This window comes from Colius striatus, chromosome 12 (genome assembly GCF_028858725.1).
Source record: "Colius striatus isolate bColStr4 chromosome 12, bColStr4.1.hap1, whole genome shotgun sequence".
Classification (NCBI taxonomy): Eukaryota; Metazoa; Chordata; class Aves; order Coliiformes; family Coliidae; genus Colius; species Colius striatus.
Genome location: NC_084770.1, coordinates 17,254,546 through 17,280,634, shown reverse-complemented (window position 1 = coordinate 17,280,634; position 26,089 = coordinate 17,254,546). Strand labels below are relative to the sequence as shown.

The window sequence follows — 26,089 nt, the reverse complement described above, 5'->3', positions numbered from 1 at the left end:
CACTTTGTGAACTATTAATGACAAAAAGAAAATCACAAGAAGTATTCCAAGAATGGTTTCATGTTCTTCTCAAGAATATGGGAAGACAAAAGGAAGATTGATGAGATAGGTGAACAGTGGGAGCCATGCACTGTCAGAAGATCTGAGGAGCTGTGCAGCACTTGCTAAATGTGTAGATAACTCTTAGTCAGAAGGTGATTTTTTTTTCCAGTCTTTGGTAGCAGACTTTGAATGAAAGGATTAGGTTCTTGCCTTGTATGCTTCACTAAATAGATGCTGTATGTCTGGTGACCAGAATTTACAAAAGTGGTGACAATCACGAGTCGGTACTGAGTCATGTCTGTGGGTCTTCCCTGCTTTGAAAACCATTTAAAAGAATATAACTGCAGTTCTTAACTCTCGGGTTATTTTTTCTGCTCCTAAAACCAGAGACAAACTAGGGAGTTAATGACAGGGCAAACAATGATGGGAATTCAGCTAGAAGGAATATTTTCAATCAAATCCTGAATGGTGTATTCCAATAGCATTTACATGGCTATCACTGTCCTTTTAAAAAGATGCAACACCATGTTTGACACGGTAATTTCCATTTAAAATAATAATTTGAGTCCAGTTCATACATTCAAGTTGCTAGAGGAATCTCAAGTAACAACTTTGATATAAAGTGAACTTGAAAGGGTTTTATTCACTGTATCCCTTTTAAACACTGTACCCAACTGTTATGTAGGAGTATAGCATGGGTGGGAGGAAAAAGGGAACTTTCTTCTCTCTTGAGCAGCTATGAGAAGCCAGACATGATTAAGATCTGTTCCTTTTCACTCAGGTGGGCCAGATACTTAAAATGAGATTGAGGGACTGGGAAGAAGATACAATCACGAATCTACTTGTTCAAAGGATGAACATAATGCGGTGTTGAAATTCAGCTGTAACTCTGAATAGCACAAGCAGCTTTCCCCAGGATACCTCTTGCCACCAGTGCAGCTCCCCAGAACCGGCATAGTTAAGAAATTGTAGAAACTTTTAAATTCATGCTAGACTTGTAGGAACAATATTCCAACAGCCCCAGCATTCTGTGTGCACTGGGCAGCTTTGGGAAGAGTCCTGTAGTCATCTTCCCAGCCCCTCTGTGGGGGATGTATCGATGCTGTGGTTATTCATTCTTTAGGCCAGACAGATAGAATTTCACGTGCTGGCTTATTGACTCCAGAACATTCATCCGTGTGTGGAGCAGCACTTTTATCCTTGCATACATCAGTAGCAATTACTGGTTTGAAAATGTTCTTACAGGTTCCTGCTATGGTTATTATTTTTCTCATGACTGATAATCATGCTGAATTACACCCTTTCTTAATACCGAGAAGATGCAATAAAGTGAGTGTAAGTCATACTCAAAACACCTGATCCATCTGAGTGGCAATTCAAACAGTTTTTCCTTTGGAATCACCAGTAGATGTAATGACCATGAAGTAATGACTGTATTTGTTGTCTTGTAAATTTTTACTATTTAAAGAGCATTTGCTGCATAAATACTACTGAATTAGCCATCTGCAGAGATGTAATTATGGTTGACTTTAAAGCTTATTTAAACAGGGAACATGAAAATCTTTTCATTACACCTGCAAAAGCAGAAAACCACTGTAATTAGAGATTATGTTATGGCTGGAAACCAGCTTTCTGACTTTGCTGATATGAATGGTAAACCCAAGTGTACATGCCTTTATTTATTTTTCCTCTACATACTTTTCCTGCATTTTCTTCCATCCTTTTAATTAATACACTTACAGAGTTCTGTTCATCAGACCCATTATGTTTTTGATCAGGAAATATTGTAATTTAACACAGCATTGGTGGTCCTGAAGACAAGACTTTAACCAGGTCATACAATTCCTTGTGCTCTCCACAAATGTTGACTTTGCAAAGAACCTGGGGGGTTTTTGTATAATGACATTTATTTGAAAACGTGGCCTTATTAGATGTTTCAGTCCATTTCACAGCAGTTGTTCTGCTAACTGTAAAAACCTTTTCACAGAAGTCCATTCAGTGAGCTCAGTACAGATCTTTCATGCCAGTGCCTAGCAAGCTTTCCCATTAGGATACAGTTTCCATCCATTTTCCCTTGCTGGCAGATCTTGCTCAGGTTTGTGCCTGTGGTGCTAAATAGGCCAAGAGTATTTAGTTAGAGAGAAAAATAGCCTAAGATCTCAGAAATTTGTACAAAGTATTAGATTTTGAGTGTATTAACTATGATAAACTTAATATTTTATCCATTATTTTGTTTTTCTTGTAAACAGTTGAGAATATGTTTTAGATACAAGCAATATATGGTTCCACATTTAGGGTCATGGCAGCTAACACCACTCAAGTATGTTTGAAATATTAACCAGGAACATGTCTTGAGTATAGTACAAGAATAAGTGAAATTCACTGAAGAAATTATTCAGTTACTATTCCCACTAATGTACTACCCAGACAATAGGGATTAGAAATTTGGTGGTGAGATCGTTAACAAGAAAATTACCTTAACTGGGGTTGAAAAAGTGTTAATTTAGTGTGCTCATGCCTCTGAGGGTAGAAACAGTACAACTTTAGGCATCTGTTTAAAGAATATATTGTGACATCATCATTTCTTTTCCATGGTTGACTCTTATGATAATGACCTTTCAGAGGCTGGCTACGATGATAGTGATCTCACATCTCATGGCATGGAGTTACTCACAATGAGAAACTTAGTCAAGATCAGAACTGGAGATGGAGGTCACGCCAGTTTATTGCATCAGACACTGGACTGCTGCTTGCTGCTTTGTTTGGAAATGGTACTCCTCCTTAGGAATCGGATGTTTTGCATGATTCCTTAAGTAAAAATCCTTAGGCAGCCTTCAGAACATCAGCTGTGAGCCATTTGGAAATAATTTTATTAATTCACTTCCCTCAAGTCCTTCAAAATAGTAGCACATCTGCTTTGAGTTTGAGTATTTCAGACTGAGACATACTTAAAAGAAAAATCGTTTCCTCCAAATTATTCAACATAAGCATGTGTTTCTTTCATTTGAAAAGCAAGTCTAGCATAAATCAACCAAAGAACAACATGTCTACGTTTGTTACCAACAGCTACGTTACTTGAAATTTAACAAAGTATATTTCACACCAGTTGCTGCCAGCAAATAACATTTTAAAATACAGTTATATTAATTTTGTTCACTGCATCATCACTCTGAAGCATAGATGCAAGTCCTTGTTCTAAGAAATTTCAAAAAATCAGAAAAATTTAAGGATTTTCAAGGAATTTTTACCTTTCTATGGACTATGTGTCATTCATCAGCTGCACACAGGGTTGGAAAGCTGTTTGGCAAAGAATGTTTTATGGCTTCTTGAGGAATTTCTATATGAAGTTGCTCAATTAATTTCTATAATGCCCTAGAGAAAAACGTGCCTAATCAGTTAGAGCACTGCTCTTTAGCAGTGATAAATAACCACTTGCAACTTCTGACAAACAAGTGCATCCAAAGTTTTGGTTTTCTTTCCTCTTCTATACTGTGAAGTCATTCTGTACTGCTGGAGTTATAGAATTAATTCTTCTTACTGATCTTATTTATTGCAAAGCAAGAAACAGCTAAGTTTCCTAAACTCAGCAAATTTTCAATGGAGGAAAAACTATGAATGCAACCTAAGGTTGATGTTCATCCCTTGAAGCTTGATTTAACTTAAGCTTGGTTTAACCTACTCAGACTTCTTAGCTCCATTATTTTTATTTGAGGCTGTTTGAGAACATCAGTTCTCTTATTATTACAACTTGCATCAAGCTTCCAGCTTCCATTTGTTTGTGGTTATTTAATGTTATACTAGAAGCTGGCTTGCTCTCATAAGCCACGAAAATATAAAAGTGACAGAAAGAAATGAAGTAATTATTGTTTATTTAATGAAAGTGAAAAAGTTTTGTTACAGGTTGTCATAGATACAGAATCTTGTTTGAAATCTTTTCCCAGCCATCACAGAGCACTGTCCTAATATCAGAAAACCAAATTTAATATTGAGTTAACTTTATGTCAGTCTTTTCTGTTGACAGCAACTATTCAACTACCAAAAGAATGATTTTCTTAGATGTTTGAGAAAGACATGAAAGTGAATGTTTTCTGTGGCTGTTGAATTTTAGTCATACCTATCACCAGTGCAGGTTTAAAGGTCAGAGGCTCTATAGATGAGTTTAGGATAAGTGTTGGTAGAGTTATCTGATCGGGTCACCTGTTTAGGTGCAGATTGTCAGGGGGTGATAAGGACTGGTTCCTTTCTCAAGGCTGGGGGCCAAGCATGATACCACGGCAAACATATGAGGCCTGTAGTGTCCAAGCAATGCAAGCAGGGGAGGCCTGGGAGCAGCCAGGAAGATGTGTTCTGTGCACTCAGGGCCTTTACAAAGATCTAAGGCTCACACGATGCATCAAGCTGAAACTTATGCTAGAGGTAGGATTAGAGTTTAGTAATAATTCAGTAGGAGATTAGTGTGTTTTACAACAATGCATTTGTTACCTTTAAAACAGTGCTATCATCAGAGAGAACTGTAGGCAAATAAAAGATAATATATCTTGTAACCTGCTACCATTCCAGTTCAGCTACCTTATTTTCCTTTGTTTATTTGGCAGGCAATCAAGCCAAACCAAGCCTCAAGCCACTTCACAGAGCTGCCAAAATCGGGATTTATTTTTTTAACAAGCTCTATTCTAAATTGGCCTCTCAGAAATGAATTCAAACCTGGAATAATTACCTCCTTGCAGTCCCGCATCCCAACAGGATTTTGTTAAATGCAGACTTACCATAACCTCCTTTGCCATAACTGACTCAATTAGAGGTGTCCAACTCCTGTCTCATATGCAAGATAAATTTCTATCTGGCAGGGACAGAATTTGTCTGGCTTACCTCTGTCATGTAACAATGCCTTTGAAATGCCTTCCAGTAGGTTGGACTTTATTTAGGTTTGCTATCTGGATTGCCTGGACCTTGTCAATTGCTAAAAGCATGCAAATACATATCTTTCTAGCAGACACTCACCTTTGAGTGTACATGATGTAAATATATCACCTTCCCTAATATATACTAGTGGGGCAATTTGCAGTCCTATGAATGAAAGCAGTAAGTGAAAACAGTTGAGTTCTCTTAAAAATAGATAAGATGTGCAGCAAACAAAAGTTAGGAACAACATATTACAAATAAAAGATCCTTAAATATGACATGCTGAGTTTGCAGGGACTTAGGATGACGAAGGAATAGATTGACATTTAGTAATTTAGCTGTTACTAAAAGATTGGCTACCATATCCCCATCTTTCTTGGTCACAGGCATGTTGTTTGGTCACATGGCTGCAGAGACAGTGACTTCCAACATCTGATCCAGCAAGAAATGAGCATTGTAGGAAAACATTTTTTCTCTGGATCCACTATAATAACATGTAATGACAATTTACCAGTTAATAAATTTTTGTCCTGATAAAGGTTAGTCTTATATTGCTAGCAGTTATAATTTTATTATTATAAACCTATTCTGCCACAATAGTACTGTGAAATAAAGTGAGATAAAATAACTGTATGTGAGTGTAAAACAGTTTAAAAAAAGTAGAAAGAGAACAAAGGAGAAGCACTGTTGGTGATCAAAAGGATAAGGGGACCCAGAGGAATAAGGGAAGCCTTCTGTACCTTCCCTATAAAATTTTCTGAGGTACAAACTAGTGTAAATAAACTAGTATAAATCTGCTCATACAGTTTCCAGAGAAGAAGAATTTGTAATATTTTATACCCTACAATAAATAAACATACTCTGGAACTTGAAGTCTCAACATGTAAATATTGTTATTAGAATGCCTTTGTTTATTTACCATGTTAATAATATTTTATGTTCGACAAATGTGAACAAAAATAAACTCATTGATGTAAGAAAAGTACATTCGAAACAACATAATCAAGAGAAAGGGGAATGCAGAGAATCCCTGTTGCAGAATGCTTTGTTTCTTGGTGAGTACAAGAAGAAATAATTTAAGGATTTATAAGATTGAATTTGTGTGGATGCTGAAGCACCTGTAGCCACAGCATGTTGTGTTAGAACTAGAACAGACAGAGGCTGCCCATAGCATTTATCTGTAAATAATTCTGATGGGATTCCACAGAGAAAACCTGCACACATTTCGTGTGGGACAGAACACTTGTCATCATCTCCTAATGATTTAATAATTACTTTTCAAAATCTCACACCTAAGCTCTCGGATAGAAAGCTCATTGTAAGTACCTGAATAATCAGCTTGAAGTGGTGTTAAAGTCAATGTGGTTTTAGTGGTATCTCTCATTCAATAATTTGTCAGATGCATTTTGGTCTGGTGGGGGTGAGATTGCTTCCTTATTTGTGATAATGTAAAACAGCATTTAACTCTTAAGAGCATTGTTTCAATCAATAGTGCTTACGTTCATAGGCCTGCAGAGGGCTCATGAAAGTTATGGAAAAGGTTCTTTTAGAATTCAGTTCTGTCATGTTTTTGCTTTAGCTTACTAAAGCTGATTATTTTGTTTGGAACCATTTCACCTCTTTTAGTGGTGCTGCCTGAAGTTATTAATTAGATTTCCTACTTCAGTGTTACACTTTTCGGGTCACTGTGGTGTGTCATTGAAACAAGCCTGTTAAGATGAATGATGGCTGTTGTAATTTCATTAGTCTTATCAATAATGTATCACCCTTTTCTGTTTAGGAGTCTCTTTTGTTTTGTGTGGGTCAGGCTGACTGTGTGAATTATGTTTATGAGATCAAAATAGTTAAAGATGAAGGTAGATACTTAAGCAATTAGGCCAGAAGCTGAAATTGTTGTTTTAGAGGTGTAGGCTACAAAACCAATTTGTATCAAGGAATGCAGAAGTAATTGAATTTCACAGTATAAATTAAAGTCTCTTGGTATCATTATGCATGTTGTGGTCACATAGTGATATCTTGTGCCAGTGAAATGGCCTGGTTTTATTTTTCAGCCCATGAGTAATCTTTAATGAAAACAGTTTTCTGACTTGTAAAGGCTTGGAAGTAATAAACTGGACCAACCATTTTTTTTCATGCAGTGAAGCTTGGGCAGAGATAAGAAGTAAAATTGTATAAATTGACTCTCACGAACATGCATAAAGAAAGAAATCATTTTATGCAACAAAGGACTGACATGGCTTGCCAAGCAAAGATAAATAATTGGAAAATACAAGATCCTAGTGAGAATTCCTAGCAGAATATCTGGAAAAAAACAAAACCCAAAACAGGGGCTGTATAATGTTACTAATTAGTATTTTCATATATAAAAATAAGAAATAGGTTCTGTCATACTATGCAGTCAGCTGTGCTGAAGTCATGTTGCTATTGCAAAAGTTGAGATATTCTTTTAAATTATACATTAGACTGTCGTCTCATTCATCAGGCAGTGAAGGTTTTCTCATTAGACACTGGTTTGTAGGATAGTCGGGTGGGATGGGCTGGGAATACTTGTTGTTTACAGTGGATCAGCTGCTCGGGGACTTACTGTGTAATGACCTGTGATTCCAAAATCACAGCAATAGAGTTAAACTGTATTAACATCCTTATATGTCAAGGTAAAACATCTTTTTCACCTATGTGACTTGTTTAGAGCATGTTTGGAGATGGGATAGATCTGTTCCTATTCACCACAGACATTTTGTCAGCAGTCCCATGTGTTCCAGTCTTCAGGTCATCCTGTCTTTAGGGTCTGACTTCTGGCAGCCTAAGTCATTATTTCTGTGCTGATGGTTATTGTCCTGTGACATTTTTATTAGTTGTCATAACTTGCAATAAAGGAATGGAGTGATCCTAATGTAGATCAAGATACCAGTGTTGTGAGCATTTGAAGCAGAATTCTAGCTCAGTCAGACTCTCCCAGCCACCAGCAACCAGATGGGGCTGTCACATGCCTCCTGAAAGTAGAAAGTAATGTGATTATCTCTAGTTTTGCCCCTGCTGTTCAAGGGCTTTCAGGGGTTCTGAACCGGCTTCTGTCTCCTTGTGAACTATTGAAAGTAAGAGGAGAGTTTTTCAAAAGCCTAGTTTTGCTCACACCAATCTCAGCAGGAGTCCCTGAATTGATTTCAGAGGGAGCAAAATCAATCCCTGCTTTGAAAACTACAGTATTTCCCATAGCACAGCCTATCCTTAAAAACCAACCAACTAAGAATTTATCTTGTCTCAGCATACACAGTTTTCATTTACTGTATCACAGAGACACTTTAGAGACAGTCCATAATATACCCTTAGTCATCTTTGAGTGTAAGCTGCATCTTAGTCTCCAGAAACAGTATCATCAGCTCAGCTCAGAACTGAAGAAGCAGGCAGTTGTCCTCTGGCTGCCGCAGCACAAGCTGAAGAAGTTATTGCCACATCTGTGCATTATCATTCTCTTGATGAAGATTTCTGTCCCCACTGAGCTCTTCCTGCAAGTGCTCCTAATGTGTTTCAGTCTAAAAGATCCAGGTTAGTGATGATGTACTGATATGTAAGATATGTAAGTCATCCTTCTGCTGTGGCATTGGGTACAAACTATTTCCCTCTTCTGTTTAAAATTGCTATGTATTACTTTGCAGAACACTCAAAATGGCTAGAAGCACTGCTGTCAGGGGACAAAAAGCTTACCATTCCTATTGCACATTGCTGGGCTTGGGTGTATAGCCAATGTAGCAAGGAGAAAACAAAAACTGAAAAATTATATTTCAAGGATAAGGATTATTTCATATCTTTGGAAAATACTGCCCCTCTTTCAAAGCATTTTTCAAACTGGGGAAAAAAACCCCACAGCAGACGATTGTGGATGCTCTCTGGTGTCATTTATTGGGCTACTTCGTTAGAGTTCCCTCATGTAGACTGGAAATTAGAGGATTCACATATTGATAAGATACACTTTTTGTGGTCATTTGTCTTGTAAGTACTTGGCAGTTTTATTACTCATTTAGAGTTGCCATTGGGTCTGTTCTGCCATGCAGTTAGGTTACTAAGTTGTCTGCTTTCTTGCTGGCTACATTCTGTAAAATAACTCCTCTGTCCTAAACACCAGTCTTGTATTTAAAGATAAGACTGTGCACCAAGTCATATGTAGCTCTTCTGTTTCAATTTCACTCACTTCTGTTTACAGTCAAAGGAGCTCCGGGGTGGAGATTTATGGTATTTACATGCTTTTCTAATTAGGGTAATGATTACACCTGCTTTTAGATAACATTTATAGTCTGCTTCAAAGAGTCTCATTGAAATCACTGACTAGCTTTGAATTCTGAGTCTTCAACACCTCATATAGATAACATTTCCAAGAGAGCAGGCATTTCCTCTGCATGTGTTTTTATACAAGCCATTAAAAGGTCTTGCAGATATTATAGGAAAACGGAGATTTTGTTTCATAAGGGTTTAGCTGTACGTTCCATTTATTTCCTTCCTCAAGTACATGACATTAAAGATGGTTTGCTCTTGTTCTGATGCCACAAAGGACTATTGATGAAATAAAGGCTCTGCTGAAGGCAATGAGAGTTTTACCATTGATTCCAATGCAGCTAGAATTTTACCTCTATAGTGTGAAATAAATAGCAGGAGTGGATAGGGCAGGGCAGGGGGGGGTGTGAAATCAGTGTCTAGGGATCCACAGTGATAAGCAAACTTTTTTAGAAGGTAATAAATTGAATCCTGCTGAGACATGAAATACTTTGAGAGGTGAAAGAGGTCCAGGCTCACATTTTTGGATAAAACTTTGAGTGGTGAAAGAGGAATGTGAGATTTCTTTGACTGATTTAGTAAATGTTTCAATGTATGCACACCTGGGTCGATGAACAGATGTAGTTTCCAAAGCTGCAATAAATATACTGTCTTTCAGTTTGCCATGGGTCAGCTTTTATTGTGCAACATAGGTGTTGTCTGTAAAGTGTGGCTGATGCAACATTTCTTAATGATTTCTGATGAATTGACTTGAGTGAAAAATTCACCATTCTCCATTGTTCTCTTCTAGAAATATTCTGTACAGACTAGATGAAAGGACAAGCCAGTTCTCAGTACTGCTAGAGGCACTGGAGCACCGCAAACTACATCAGTCAAATGAGACCATTCAAGCAGCCTTGTCAGAGGTGCTGAACAGCATCAATTCAGCTCAGGTTTACTTCAAAGCAGGACTTGATGTGTTTGAGACTACCTTAGCTGGAAAGAAATGAGAAGATTTTCTGCATTCTAAGGCATCTGTTTACAACTTGCTAAACAAACGTTCAACTTGGACCAGAATTTCTGTGAGGATAAAACCTTTCTCAACTTTTCTTTCAGTTGACACTTAAAGGTACTGCAGTGTGTGTTTTTATAAATATAAAACAGTCGTTTGCACTGTTCATGGTGTATCTCAAATGTCTGTTTCTGGATGTATAAAACAATGAGAGGGAATAACACTTAAGATAGGATTTTTTGAAGGATATCTGCTGTATTTTTATATGTAAAATATATTTTTATGACTAAGACAACAATCTTGTAAAGTACCGAGCACGTCCTGCAATATGCTGAAGATCTGGTTCTGAGACACCCCAGATGCATATGCAGGTGAGCTTTCAATGCCTACTCGGTCAGAAAAATGGGACTTCAGTGTACTCCCATGTTTCTTAACTTCCTCAGCACACTCATCTTCTTCCTTATTCCTTTTCAAGTAAGTAGTTGAAGGATGTGGCACTTCCTTGGGTATTCGGCACTGAGATTAATCAGGAAATGCACAAAACATCCTTACAGATGCAATTCAACTTCTGTGGAATAATAAATACCTCAATTCTGAAAATATAGATAAACTTTGGTTATCCCATTTCTGTATGAAAAAGAGTAGTTTTCTCTAGAAATTCTTGGAGATATTTTTTTTGTGATGGTTTGAAACAATTTGAAGAGTTTGACTCAATACTTGCACATGTACAAAAATACTTTGAATCTTTTTGTTAAATAAAAGGACTGCCTAGTCTCATAAGGCTACAAGCCCTATAAGCTTATACATTATCAAAACAGTCCACTTCAAGGTGTCTCCCTAAATTTCCAGGGAGCAATAAATGAAAGCAAGTCATCAAAGTTCTGGGAAAATTTTTTGGATTCCACCACTCAGCCACATCACCCGCTGTTCCAGGCTGGCTCATTCCATCAGTAGTGACTGGCATATAGGACCTGGATGGTTGTCAGAAAAGCATTAAGATAAATTGCTCTCTGCTGTAGAAGCAGGGATTCACCTCTGAAGCCAGAAGTTGATGAAGCATATTGCAGGGCTAAAACTCAAATCTGGTTTGTATTAATGGAAGCCCTGTACAAAGGCTGTAATCACACCATTACCTTGTTGACCTGAAGTCTATCTGTGAGTGAAAGGTTCAGGAGGTCCAGTGTCCTAACCTCTTAGGGGATAACATACACACTTATGAACTGCAAATCTGAATAATGTAAACATTTGAAATTTTTAAGCCCTATTGGGTTTAGAGTTTTACAATCTCAGAAAATTCTGGGGTTAGAGCTTTAAAAATTAATTTTATATAGAAACTTAGATTTGAAATATAATTTATTTGATGGAAAGGTTAAATGTATTGATACCCAGTTTGCCATGGAAATATTACAGAAACGTGTCCGTTTGCAACAAAAATGGACCAAGAATCTGTATTAATTAATGTTAAAAAATTGCCTTCTGAAAAATGTCAAAGTGCACAGTTTGGTGAAAGACTATTTTAAAGTGTGTGTTCACATAGCAAGAAATGAGAGTTATTGACAAATCTGGGCTTCTGTCCATGGCAAATGGGTCTCTATTAGCACTGACCTGGGACTAGGTACATACCGCTATGCTGTTGCTACATTTCTTTGCAAGTTGTTAACTAACATGGACAAAAGCATCTCGGGTCTGACCAGAAGCAGGGCTGTGCAGTTGTGCAGCTACAACTGAAGTTGAGAGTATGTTCATCAGTCAACATGACTACATCAGCTTAGACATGAGTATGTCCTGTCTTTACTCGGCATCTGATAAGCAAGAGTATATGATTATTCTTTTGCTAATGCTGGTACCAATTTTGTTTACTGCAGAGAGAATTTGACTTCTGAAGAGTAAATTTTTTCTGGTACTAGAATGTTTTCTCATCCCCTTGTTTCCATAGTTTTTATTATTGTAATACTTAAATGGATGGAATAACCATGCTTGAGTTCGATGGTTATTTTGTGATACTATTGGGAGATGTACTGGGCACACTCCATTTGAATTGTATTTTCTAATAGAGACCACTCTTCTAACAGTTCGGTTAGTAAGGTGTTTTCTTTAGAGTGCTGACTTACTGTGGAGCTAACATCTATGATTCTAAATGATATAGGGTCAGGTGCCATTAAGAGACTGGAAATAGAAGTCAACACTTCCTTTAATTCTGCCAGGTGAACTTAGCAAGTGCTTCCTTAGTCTTTGTATGTTCCACCAAAACGACCTCTAATGTAACCAAAGTGTACTCATGCAAAATCAGTGAAATCTGTTGGGAACGGTATCCCTCATGTATGATTTCTCAACCATGTAATTCCTCACTAAAACATTTATCCTGTTTTCTCCCTAATGTCCTTCTATAACCACTTTCCGAACAGCAGACTTCAAAGTACTCTGCCACAAAAAGCACTGCTGCTATAAACGCCTGTCTGTCCTAGAGACAATCATATATTCTTGTTGGTGAGATGAGTCAGATGAGCTATTTATGGACTTAAATGCATTGATTTCAATGTCATCTCACAATTCTAAAGCTCTAGGCGTTTATGTCAAATGGCCAGATCTTACGTATAAGTGAGTGCTCAGTGATAATATTTGTGCCATTATAGCTTTGGGAAAGGCACTTTTGAGCCATATCTTTCCATTGATTTTTAAATCCTACCTATTGACTTCAAAGAATTTATGGCAAGTTAAGGTCCTATATACCTAGTGTGTTTCTAACATAGGATTTTATCCCAGACAGCAGTGGAACATCAGCTAAAAGAAGGTGCTAGTGAATCACAGTAGCTTACCTAGGTAGAATTCATTCCTGTGTTGTGTTGAAATAAACAACGTGCCATTAAAGGCAGAAGTATGTTTGCAAATTGCCTGAATGATACTAAAAATTTGTTACCTTTTCAGAAACATCAGCTGCCAGAGACTGAATAACAAATGCATTGATTGCTAAGTACTTTGGAGTCATGCTCACAGTGACCAGAAAATCCCTGCAGCTTGCAATATTTGTGTGTTGAGACAGTTGATAATAAAAAGCTAATAAGATTTCATTAGTGTGTATTTTAAAGAGTCCATAAAGAAGCTAAAGTACAATCAACTTTGCATGAATAGTAAGTACATGGGAGCTGGATTTTGAAAAATAACCTTAAAAAACACAGTTAATTGCTTTTATCATCCAGGAAAAACAGTATCTGTGCAAATACACAAACACACAAATATGCAGTTGCCTTGTATCTTCGAATTGTTGTGCAAACATGGTTTTACTTGCAGTGATATATCTACTTCAATGTAGGTGTAAAAAATAACCACATAAGAAAATCAGCAAACACATTGCTTTACTTATCTTTTAGGAAACTATTTCAGTCTAGCGGTGTAAAAGAAGGCATTTCAGCTGAGCTCAGTTCTTGCAGCAGTAGGCAGGGAAAGGTTAAATCTCTCAGGTATCAAGAAGGAACCTCTGGAAGTCACATAGTCCAACCTCCCTGCTCAAGAAGGATCACCTAGAGCTAGTCACCCAAGAGGAGGAACTCTATTCAGATTGCTTTTGAATATCTTCCAAGGATAGAGATTCAACAACCTCTCTGTGCAACCTATGGCAGTGCTTGGTCACTTGCACAGAGAAGTGTTTCCTTCTTCCAGAGACAGCGTTTCTCTATTTCTCTCCCTCTATTTCTTAGCTGTTACATCTTTTTAATTGGTGTAATTGCAGACATTCAACAGATAAACATAATTTAATTCAGTGAAAAGTCTTGGCCAAGGTCTCTAGGATTTCACAGTTAATATGTTTAAAAGTTTGTATAAGGAGATTTGTCCTTTAAGCCATGGGGTTTATTTTTAAGTTGAAGAAACTAATGTCTTTATTTTTTGAAATCTTTTTGTACATTTCCAAATCACAGGATTTCTGTATACATTAAGACAATAACTGAAAACAAAACATGCATTAGAAAATGCAGAGAGAAAAAATACTCATCAGTATATTTATATCCATGTGCTATGAATGTATCTATTTTAACCAAACTTTGGGAGTTCAGTGCAATTCTACAGCTTGTGTTATGCAGAAAATCAGGAAAGATAATTCTATGGGTCATTCTGACTTTAAAAGCTATTAAGTACCATAAACATAGTTATGTCTTGGCCTATATTCTCAAGGGAGCCATTAGAAGTTTCCTCAAAAGCTTTGTGTTACAAGCTGTTATCTGTGTTGCTCGGAAATGGGTATCTATGCCATACATTAGGGTTGCTCTCTCAGGAAAAAAAGCACAGTGTGGAAGGCATTCATTCCCTTTAGCACTCTATAACATATTCAGAACATAGTAAGGTGTCATCTGTTGGAGTCTACAAAACTTGGGGTAGAGATTTCAGTATGGCAAGTAAATGTCTCAGAAATATGTAGTACACAATTAGCTACTTTCTATTAAAGTTATATTAATGGTAAAAATTACTTGCTTACCAATGCAGGAATAAGATGTCATCACACCAGATAATTTTTGGTGGCTTTAACTATCAGGTGATCTTTCCTGCCTCTGCTACCATCTTCTCCAACCTGCTGCATTCCTTGCATTCTACCTCTCTTGCATTCTCATGCCGTGTGATGAATTTCCCCATTCCTCAACCTTTTTTTCTCGGTCATAAACCACTGGTTTTCTATCATCCATTCTGGTTCCTTATTACCTGTTATTAATCCCATTAATTTACCAACCACCTCTTCTTAGTTTCCCCTTTAATTTGCAAACCACCAAATTAATCCCTCTCCTCTCTCCGTTTGATCTCAGTCATGCTTTTTGTCCCTCCTTTCAGTTTACCTCCTTTTTCCTGCTACAGCTGACCGTAATAAAGAGCCGAAAGTGATGGAGAAGTCCTGCTCAGATCCAAATGGATAAAATATAAGGAGACATCATCTGCTAAATACAAAGTATTCTCTCCTGTTTGTTGTACTAAGAGTGATTTTTTTATCAGTTATAACTTGCTTGAATGGAAACAGATTTTCTTGTGGCCTGCAAAATTTTTTTTCATGTCTTTTTTCTCTCTAATGTCTGGATCAGGAAATACTGTCAAAAATATCAGTGTAGGTAGTTGATAATCGCGAAAGGTTTGAAATAAGTTTTTTGAAGTTGGATAAATAAAATATGATAGGCAAACTTAATCAGGGTTGGTACTACCTACTGCCTGTCTAGAAAATAAAATAAGCAGTATGTAAGCATGTGATTTTTTTCAGGCCTTGTGCATGCAATCCAGTACTTTTCATTACATGATACAAAAAGGTACATATACTATATACAAAAATGGAAACACAGTATTGCAGTGTTTAAATGATCAAGGATGATAACGACTGAAGCCATATGCACAAACCTGTACTTGAACGTGCACACTTAAACCTAGGAAGTGCCTAAAAATAATGAATGTTCATCTAGGAAGCAAAGGATTTAAGAATATCTAAATTAGACTGTATTAGACTAAAACTATGGTGCTATCAAGCCCAATATTTTCATTTCCTATTTTTAATCCTCTTGCCACTGGTTATTTCTGCTGTTGCTCGTACACACTCGTCATAACTGGAGAATGCATACACCTACAGATATAGATGTATTGAAATATTTTGTTTCCCCTCAGGCTTACTGATTTGGTCTGTGTTTTTCAGCAGACTTGCCAACTATCAGGGTACTAATCTACATGAATTTGGTGATTATTTGTGGAATTTCCCAAAAGATTTGTTATCAGAATGTTGTTTATATGTGTTTATATGTGCTGTGTTATTTTATAGTATAAACCTAATAGTTATTATAAATGTTGTCAGGGATTAATGCACACATTCTCTTATGAGCTCCACAGATTGGATTTAATACAAGAATTTAATTTAAAAAATGCAGTCAGAATATAGACATGGAACAACTTTTTTGCCATGTAAATCTAGTATATGCTTACTCATCTGCCTAATCCATTTGGTTAAAATGAATAGGGTTTTGTTTAAGCTACTTTTCTCTGATTTCAAACAAGACTTTGAAATTGAAGTCTTGCCCCCCCTCCCCCTTTTTTTATTCTCTTTTAAATGTGTGCTGCCTTTGCCGTTTATGGAAAGCTTACCATGTGTTAAGACAGTATAATATCTTGTTTGATCATTTTTGGATAATTCAATAGAATTGAAAGTGATATTTCAAAGTATGATCTTTGGGAGGAGATCCTTTACTGACCTTAATGTTAATGTGTGTGATGTGATATGTTTGAGCAACTATCTTTAGCATGCAGTGGTATAGATATGCAATATGATGCTTTGAGGCACTAATTTAAGAGAACAGATGTTTTTTTAATAGTATTGTAGAGTCCTGCTAATTTTCCCACACTTGAAACTGTTCCCTCCTGAGCATACTGGTGATATAGCAATGTAATACTGAGTTCTCTTGGCTCTTGCTACAAGCTCTTACTACAGGTGGCGTGTTGGGGAGATGTCTGAGCTGTCAGAGTATCTACACAGTTTTTAATTAGTGTCTTTTACAGCCCCACTCAGCTTTTACATAGCACAGTCCTGATGCTGGCCCAAACGACACCAAAGTGAGACGGACAGGTCTAACTAATGTTAGCCTGCTACAGAAACTGCTGTTGCCCCCTTTCCCTAAAAATTTGAACAGAATACTTGGTAAGTGCTTCCCAAACTTCTGATGTTTTCAGTCTATATACTGGGTATTTTGGAAAAGTACTGGAACACTGAGAGGTTTTTTTCATACAGTCTCATTTCCCGTTCTCAACAGCTGAAACATTGTAGTCTGTGAATCCACTAGAGGAGAAATAAGGAGGTGCTTAATATTTCATACTTAAAGCAGATAAGATGAATACAAATTCTCTTTGTTTTCCCTTTGCAGTTTATGCAAGTTAATACAACATACTCTTATCACATATATTATGATTTGGTATTCTGAGACAAATGGAAAATGAATGTTGATTCTACATCCAGAGGAAGTATAATGAATTCAGGGAGCACTTCACATTCAAGTATCCTAGCAGTTTTCTCATATAGTGAGAAAAAGCACAAGTGAAGAGAGTTGGAACAGATATTTTTTGGGGGTTGGAAAATAATACTCTTCAGCCTAAGGCCAGATTTTAGCACTGCATCCCTACCTAGCTGCAAGGTAATGTATTGTGTGCTCTCATTGCTGTACTTTTGAGGATTAGGGCTCAAATGCTGTTGTTAGTGATCACATCAGTCTCCATATGAACTATTATTTTGTATCCTGTAACACTTTACAGAGTTTACCTAATCAGATTGAATGTTCAAACATTTCTTCCTTTTGTATGCAAAAGAGCAGCTGTCAAGTTGTGATCTTTGTGGAGCTTTGACACAGAATGTGAGATGCCTGAATGATGACTCCTTTATTCCAGCTTCTTCTGCATTTTCATGTAGCAAAATCAAGTTGCTACAATTGATAGCTAATCAATGCAGAATATTAATAAACTAGAACTTTTGACCATGCAGTAGTATAAACTTGATGCAGTGATTCCTGGAAACCAATAAATATCATATTATGTGGAAATGTGCAATGAAAGGTTGATTTTCCTGACACATTATAGAATGTTGGGTCTGAATAAAATAGCTTATTTGCAAAATTAGTTTACTTTGTATCCATTTGTACTTTTATAACATAGTGTAATAAAAGGTAACGTTGGCCATAAATGTAAGTAGATTCTATGTAGTTTGGTTAAGAAGCACATTTTACTTGTTTGTGCTATGAATATGATTTTTGCAGTCTGGGAGAGTGTTTGTACAGAAGGCACTGTGGACTGGAATTCAGTAATAGACATTTTGTGAAAGTGGTTGTGAATTTGACAACTTCGTTTCCACAGTTACACTTTTGCTGGAAATTAAACTGGAATATGAAGATGTGTATAATGTACATTGCACTGAATGATTAAGAATTGTATCCATTTTCTTTTTCATTTGTTTTGCTTTCTTTTTTTTAATTGGTTCTGCTAGTGAGCTGTAACATACACCTCTCAAGCTGCTAATTCAGTAACATGGATCCCAGGACCTTAAAACATAATGAGAAGAAGGTAAAAAAGCAAAGAAGAAAAAAAAAATAGACAGAACCTCAGAACCTGGGATGTGATAATTTACTGACAGGTAAATTTTGAATTATCCACATTTTTAGATGCTGGTATATATAAAGCCCAAATATTCAAGTAATTGGTCTTTCAGGTAGGAAGAAATTATCCCAGCATGTTTTTAAGAATCAAGAATTTTAAAAGTGGATAGAGACTTTGTGTCAAACTCAAAAGTATTCAATATTAGACCATTAAAAAAGAGATACTGAACTTTAATGCTATCTGAAGGAAGAGACCAGTCAGTTCTGAAAATCCTAATGTTATGTAATATTCCGATTATGTAAAATTCAGATGATTAGTCTTTTCCCTGAAATTGTGAGATAGTTGTTATCTCAAGAAAATATGAATTCCGTGTTTTGCTTATAGTACATGAGAACTTGGAGGCTTTTCTGTACTTACAAAGCACTTGAGAGGTGTAATGAAATAGTTCCGTTGTAAATTAACATATGTTTCTAAACTTTATTTCCATTTTGTGTATTTTTTTAATTGCTTTTCTGTTCCCCTTATTAAAAGGAAAAAGTGATACCTTGTTAATATTTTTAATTGTGGCTAGATTGTTAACCTGATTTGACACATTAGCTCCATACAAAGTGCAACTCTGACTAGAATATCTCATGTAATGTTAAAGACTAATTTGTGAAACACATTCCTTCAGAATGTTTCCTTTAAGCCATGGAAATTTGTGCCATTGAAATAAAAGCCAACAGTATATAAAAAATTTTATGCAAGTATCTGGTTTGCAATTCTTGCTGATAGATCTCTGAAAGTTGATATTACTGAAAAATGTCATTGAATCTAAAATTTCTTTGCCTGCATGTCAAAATCTGGTTCTGTGGCTCTGCTTAGGAGACTGGCATTATCCTCTTTTACCAAGTATCTATCTTCCAACCCTTAAGATTCTGTGATTCTGTGAACAAGAAAATAACATTAAATTAAAAAAAGAAAGAAAGAAAAGAACATTTAACATATAAGCCTTCTAAGTAGTCAGGCTTGCTATAGGCCAGATTCATCTGAGAGATGGGAATATAACCAGTTATCCCCACTGTTTTCTTTAACCTTGAGATTGCAATGTCATTTCTTGCACCTGCATTTCTCATCAAGTATTAGTGTTGAGATCCATGTGGGAGTGGAGTCTATAGGATCATGTAATTATGAGGACATTTGCTTTTTACATGAAGTGCAGATATGATAACCATGCAACTGAAGTCATGAATAATTTGATGCTGTCACAATAAAGTGTTTATAGATTAGCCTGATGAGGAGGAGGGGAATAGAAACAGATTCTTGCCAGCAGTAGCTGCCTGATCGGGCCAGCAGTGGGTTGAAAGTCCTGAGAGTGCCAGAAGTGGACACTCGGAAGGACAGATGCTGGTAAGATGGTTCTGTATTGCACCAGGTACCAGAAAGCACAGTGGAGACCTGACTCTTGCCCAAAGAATTGTGATGCTGGTTTAACCAGCTCCAAATCTGTTCTAAGTGCACTGCAGACCAGTAAGAGCAATTCAGTCCCACACATCTGGTTTTCTTGGAAAGGGCAAGATATGAAATTCTCTACTTTTAACACTAGAAACAGTAGTAAATCCCATCTTTGAAAGAGAAACTCAGAGCTTTGTGAGTCAGTTTCTGTATTCCATTAGAAGAGAATATAAAAGTGACTATGAGAGGTGCTGTGAGATGAATCAATTTTGAGGTACTTACTAACAACAACTGGTTCACCATTTTCTCTCTAACAGACAAAAAGTAGAATGGGTGATCCTGGAATTGGATAAGATAAGCTGGGTCTAAATATCTGAGTTAAAAAAGTTTTAAAGCCTTTGCTGAGGCAAATACACAAAGGCACTAAGGCAAAGATTTCTTTCAGCATAGTGACCTTGAACAGTTCATTGACCTTATTTCTAGCAAACTTCAATCTCTTTCTGCTTATAGTCCTCCTCTCAGCCGCAGAGGCTCTGGGCTGTATCTCAAGTGTTGTAAACCAAGATCGCTACTTTGAGGCTGTCGGCTTACATCAAGTGAAGATCTGATTTGATGTTTGTAGCTCAACCTCAAACAAATGGAAGCATTTTCTAACACTGCTTGACTATCTCATTTCAAGAGAAATCTAAGTCAGGTGTCTAGCCAAGGCCTCAAATTCGTCTTTGGTATGTTTGAGCTGAGGTCAGTGCTATGCCAGAGATGAACTATTCCATCTGTGATTCTGTGATTACTTTTCCTGCATAAAAGAAAATACATTGAAACTAACAGTATGCCAATATTTACCTCCTTTTAACATGTTGTTAGTATAATAGCAAGTATTGTACATAAAATTGGACCTCTCCCTTAAATTACCTGTCATATCTTAAGAATGAGCTACTTTTGTACTGTATAACATACTGTATAATACAAACCAGTTTCATACAGTATCCTTTGTATCCCTTAACTGTGAAGATGATGAGCACAGTGCCCTATGAGAACTGTCATTGTATCTGCTACAGGAAGAAGGGGAAATAATGGGCAGAGATATACTAAAAGAGCTGAAAATACAAAAATGTTAAACTGTTAAAAAGCAGAGGTGTTAACATGATGTTGGTTATATAATTTAGAATGAAAGTTGAAGAACTGTTATCTAAAGTGAAACAAAATGAGTAAATATTGTGTCAATATTGAACATTTGAAATGGCTTAAAAATGCCTTTGCTTTGACAGTATAAGGCTGTGGAGATTGTTACAGAAAACACAGGGAAAACCTTAAGGTTAAAAACTGATCTCAGTCCAAGTTTCGTGGATATGTTTAAGTTGTGAGAGAAGATGTACTGCCATATATCTAAGGTCTAACAAAAGGAACTGTTCTATTCCAAACTGGAATATGACATCCTGAGAAATGAAGCAAAAGAGATAGCCGCCTGCATCTGCCACAAACTGATTGACATTTCTAACCCTATTTCAGTGATTTTCTTTTGAATAATAATAGAGCTCAGTGTAAGAATTCATAAAAACAAATTTATCTCTAGCCTGGGTGACAGGCAGGTGTTTGTCAGTGTGGGACTGTGTATGAAAGATGGTCAAATTAGCTGAGTACATTTCCACATATGTCATGTGTCAGTGCTTTTCCTCAAGTGAAAGATCACCACGTTATCTAAAATGAAGATGCAGAACTATGATGGGAGACCTTGATATGCAGATGTTACTTAAACAGTAAGCATGAAAAATTAGATTGTACTCCTACACCTGAAGTTCACATTGTCAAATTCTGGGAGGGTGACCGAATAATGAACACTGACTGACTTTACTTTCAGGACTGTGCCATTCATAAAGCGCTTGTCATGCTCTCCTAGCACAACATAATCAGGGCCCTATGAGTAACTAATGGGCTCATATTCATAGCAAGGCAATTTATTATCCTATATGTAAAATGACAACTTCATTATCATTCACTATTATAAAATAACGGAGAAAGTAGCAGTTGAAATAAAAAGGCAGCTTTTTAAATAATTCTTTTTGCACTATGACAATCCAACACATAAATTTGCAGCATGTAACATTTTTATTAATCTCTGAAGAATTTAACTTGATGTTCCATGGCATACTTCACTGATGCTTCATCCTCAGATTTAGAGAGAAAAATGTGTAGTGACTCGTAGCAGCATCATGGGTTTTTTTTTTTTTTCAACCATCTATGCACGTCCTAACTGTGCATTTTTAGATTAGCAATATTCTGCCTCAGTTACTTTGCTGGCCATCCAAGGAATTGGCTGTGCAATTTGATACAGCTTTGTAAACTGACTGCAGATAGATACGTAGTTCTGGTCGCAATACAGTGCAGAATAATTGACAGATGATTGGCCTTATCATGGGTTTTGTTGTTATTTCAATGAGACCTTCACCATTCGTATGCAATAAACAATTGTTCATTTAGCTCCTCCTGGTTATATTGCCTTTTCAGGATAAGAGGAATTCTTTCTTGTCAAGATAATTATATTTACCCAACTTTTCTGTCATGTAGTAATACCTCTGAGAAAACAGCCTTTTCAGAATGCATTATTTTGCTTCAGATTGCATGTTTTGTCACCCATTGTTTTAAATCTAGAATAAATGAAAATGAGTGATTGGCCCTGACAGGTAGCTCATTAAGTGGACATAAACCAGATTACATAATAAGGTGTGATCTGGTTGGTGGTTTGAAGATCCTTCAGGGTATGGCAAGGAAGGAGAAGCTAAGTCCATTGAGAGAGAGAAGCCACAACCAACCATCAGATTTACAGAAAGAGAATGAGAGCAGCATGAAGTCAAAATGGCTGATAGACCTACTGATTGTTCTTTTTTTTCCTCCCCAGAATATTTAAGTAGATTATTTTAATAACTTTTCTTCACTAGTTCTCTTTCCAAGTTTGCTATTAATTTAATCAAATCTCATAAGAGAGGACACTGGTTACTGCTACAATGCAGTTGCTTTTGACAAACATCTGTCAGAGAAGGTATTTGTGTTCCAATACTGTTAGGACTTAATAGTAAGTAATCCATTGTGATGAAGGCTAAAACAGTTATACTGAAACAGAAAATAAATGTATCAGGAAAAGAGTGAGTCTTATAACAAATTCCTCTGTTGTATGGATCTCTAAGCTGGTCAGTGTCACAACACTTTTGTGACTTAAAGAGATTTTTTATTTTCCTCTTTATAGGTAGTGGGACTGAGGTGAAGTTTGCAAAGAATGGGAAAGGCTGGCATACCTGGAATCTCCTGCATTTCAGAAATGGAACTGCTGGACTGTCCTTCTTAAGCCTTTGTCAAAGACTGGGATTTTAGCCAAGATAAATTTCTCTAGTCAGAGAACAGTTATGCTTTTTCCTTTTTTTTTTTCCTAGAGTATGTACAAAGACTTAAGAATTCTCTCCCTGACCAATTGTATGACACTTTGTATAAATCTTTATATGCAATAATACTTAAGGACCTAAGTAATACATCATATTTTATCTGACCAGGCATAAATCATTTATTCATGATACATCATTCATAACTTGATTCATTGACTCATTTTTAGACAAGACAAGGTCAGTAGAAAAAAATGATTAAGCTTCTTGCCTGCAGGAAGAAGAAGCTTAAACAACAAATTCATCTTCACATCTGACCTCATGAAACTTGACAGAGATTTTAAAAATAGAAGTAGACTTAAAAAGCCAACTTTTACTCCCAATTACACTAGTTTAAATCCACAGTCACTCCACTGAGTATAGAGTAAATGGGAAAAACCTTTACAAGTCAGTGGAATAACTCTGGAGTTCATAACATCAGGGAAGAATTTGACTCTGAAAGAGGGGACTTGGACATTTACAGTTGAAAATAATATGCCTGAATATTTTATTGGATCAAAGATGGCAAGTCAGACTCTGGAGCAGTCATATCATTATAAATCTGGCAAGATGACATGAAATTTCAGAGTAGTCTGAGCCTTCTGGCAGGCTGAACTAAACAGTCTCCTTGATTTACAGTTAATGTTTTTGCCTCTGTTGCTATTGGAATTTCATTTCAACGGACCTGCTCCCTTCTTGAGTGTCCTTGAGAGCAGCATCTTTAGAACAGGTCACTGTTTTCTTAAACAGCACAAGGTGCAGGAGTATATCATTTCTCTGCGGTTGTGCCCATGGTCCTAGCACTATGATGTTTGCCAACCCTTTGCTTATAAAAGAGGATAAAATTCTTCTAGTTCTGTTACAGCCCTGGTAACATTTCTCTTGAAATAATTGGTTTTGAAGAGAAAATAATACTGCCCTTCAGGTAAAGTAAGGCAAATCCTTCAGACTAATTTAAACTTGTCCATGTTCTTAAGTGTTCAGGGGGCACAGTGGTATTCGAATAAGCATCTATGCATTTACTCCAAAATTATGCAAGCTAAAGCAATGTGTCAAAATTGAACTTGATTCCATTTGGTAGAAATCTCAACTTGCTTTCAGTTCTCACAGTGAATGAACCTCTTTGTCAACAGAATAGAAGGGAAGGGTACTAATACATTGAACCCTTTGGAATTCTATTTGTAAGAAGCAAAGATAGAAATGTGTGAACATGAAAACAGCTGGAATCAGCATTTTATATCAATGAACCTGGAAACAGAAACAAGCAAAAGATAGTACATTAGAAAATAAACAGACTTTAAGATAGCTGATGGGGGTTTCTTTGCAGAGGGATTTGAGGGAAGCTTTACTTTGGTTTCGGTGTTTTACATTTCAGACTGTCGTATTATAGAGTAGCCTAGTGAATGTTACAGTTATCAATGTGAGCCGGAGAGTCCTTGAGCAGTGCATTTCCCCTACATAACATTCTAAAAACCAGTTCTAAATAACCTAGTGCTGATTTCACATCTCCACTGTTCAGTAGCCTTTAAAATTTCTCATTTCTTTGCTCTGTGATTGTGCTTTAGGCAGTAGCATAAAGCAGAAATGTATTAGCTCAAGGCATGTAATGGTATTTTCTTATATCACAGTTCTCACAAGGAACACCGTCATTTTGGTTTGGGTTTGGCTTTTTTTTTTATAGGGATAAGCATTTTAATCAACTTAATAAGTTTAAAGGTAAATTCAGCCTGGACAGGTAATATAATTATGGTACCATCCACAAAGAAAAAAAAAAAAAGAGGTGAATAGAGCATGACAAATAAAGCAAGGATTCAAAGTACTAAACCCGTTTACTTTGTTAATTTGCAGACACAGGTCTTTAATCACACAACACTCATGACATGTCCAACCTCAGTACAATAACTGTCAGGTTTTTTTCATCATATAAACACATTTACATTAAAACTTTTTTTTACCTTTTTTGGAGGGGGAGAGAATGATGATATTAGAAAGAATTTAACTCCATGTGATATGGCTGTTAGCCTCTTCATGGTTTCAAAAGACTAATGTCTGCAATGCAGTAATTCACTCTAGAAAATGCATCCATCCAAGGCATCAATGGCCAAACATCATGTGGATGAACCATGCAAAATTTTGTCATATTGAGTGGTAACATGATCACTTTAGTGATTCCTTGAGAACATGGCATAGAAAGGCAACACACTGATTTTGTCACAGTAAGACTTAGCCAGAAGGATTCATTCTTGAAGAAAAAGGACTTTCTCTGAAGCTGTTAGCTTTAAATTTGAATACTGTGTCTCATCCTGCATAACTGTCACTTGTATAGATCTTAAACTTATCCTGAAGTCTGCTTTATTTTAAGCAAGAGAGACAAATCATTTGCTCAAATCTAGCCTTGTTTGATTCTCTGCTTTTCTTAGCAACTCCTTTTACATAGGTTTCTATTCTGGTGTTATTCGAATTCCTGCGGAAGATTCCTAATTGTTTTTAAGGACATTGTGGCTTGGCACTATCCTTTGTATGGCAGCTTGCGCTTTTCTGTTTCTCACCCTTTCAAAAGAATTGTTACACTGATCTTGTTAGATGGCTTGAATTAAATTCCTAATAAACCTTCTCTAGTTTGGACTGATTAAAACATTTTCTGTAATATTGTCCAGTTAAACTTTATTAGTAACTCGTGATTAATTTCTCCAGTATAAAGCCTTTCCTCGTAGTAATATTCTTGTCAAAGTCTGGGAATTTCTTGGTGTCCTGAGACTGTGTTACCTTAGCTAATGTGTTTCTACATTCCAGTTGAGTCCTATTTTAACCATTGCAGAATATCCTTTTCTTCCTGCTCCCTTTCTTTTTGGTATAATCAGTGTCTGAAGTCACACTTTTCCTTAGTTATTTTTCATTGAATTTTCAGTCATTACATTTAAAGACTTCACTTCCTGAAAAATTCCCAGTA

The 26,089-nt window shown here is 36.4% G+C and overlaps 1 protein-coding gene across 1 annotated transcript in view; it reads left to right on the top strand.

Annotated features, from left to right (window-relative positions):
- The window catches only part of NAALADL2 (N-acetylated alpha-linked acidic dipeptidase like 2), a 253,407-nt gene extending 243,100 nt beyond the window's left edge, over positions 1 to 10,307 (top strand). The window contains exon 14 of the mRNA XM_062005290.1: positions 10,004 to 10,307. Coding sequence (XP_061861274.1) covers positions 10,004 to 10,202 — 199 coding nt within the window. The 3' untranslated portion in view covers positions 10,203 to 10,307. The remainder of the gene's footprint in view (positions 1 to 10,003) is intronic.
- Positions 10,308 to 26,089: the final 15,782 nt, after the last annotated feature.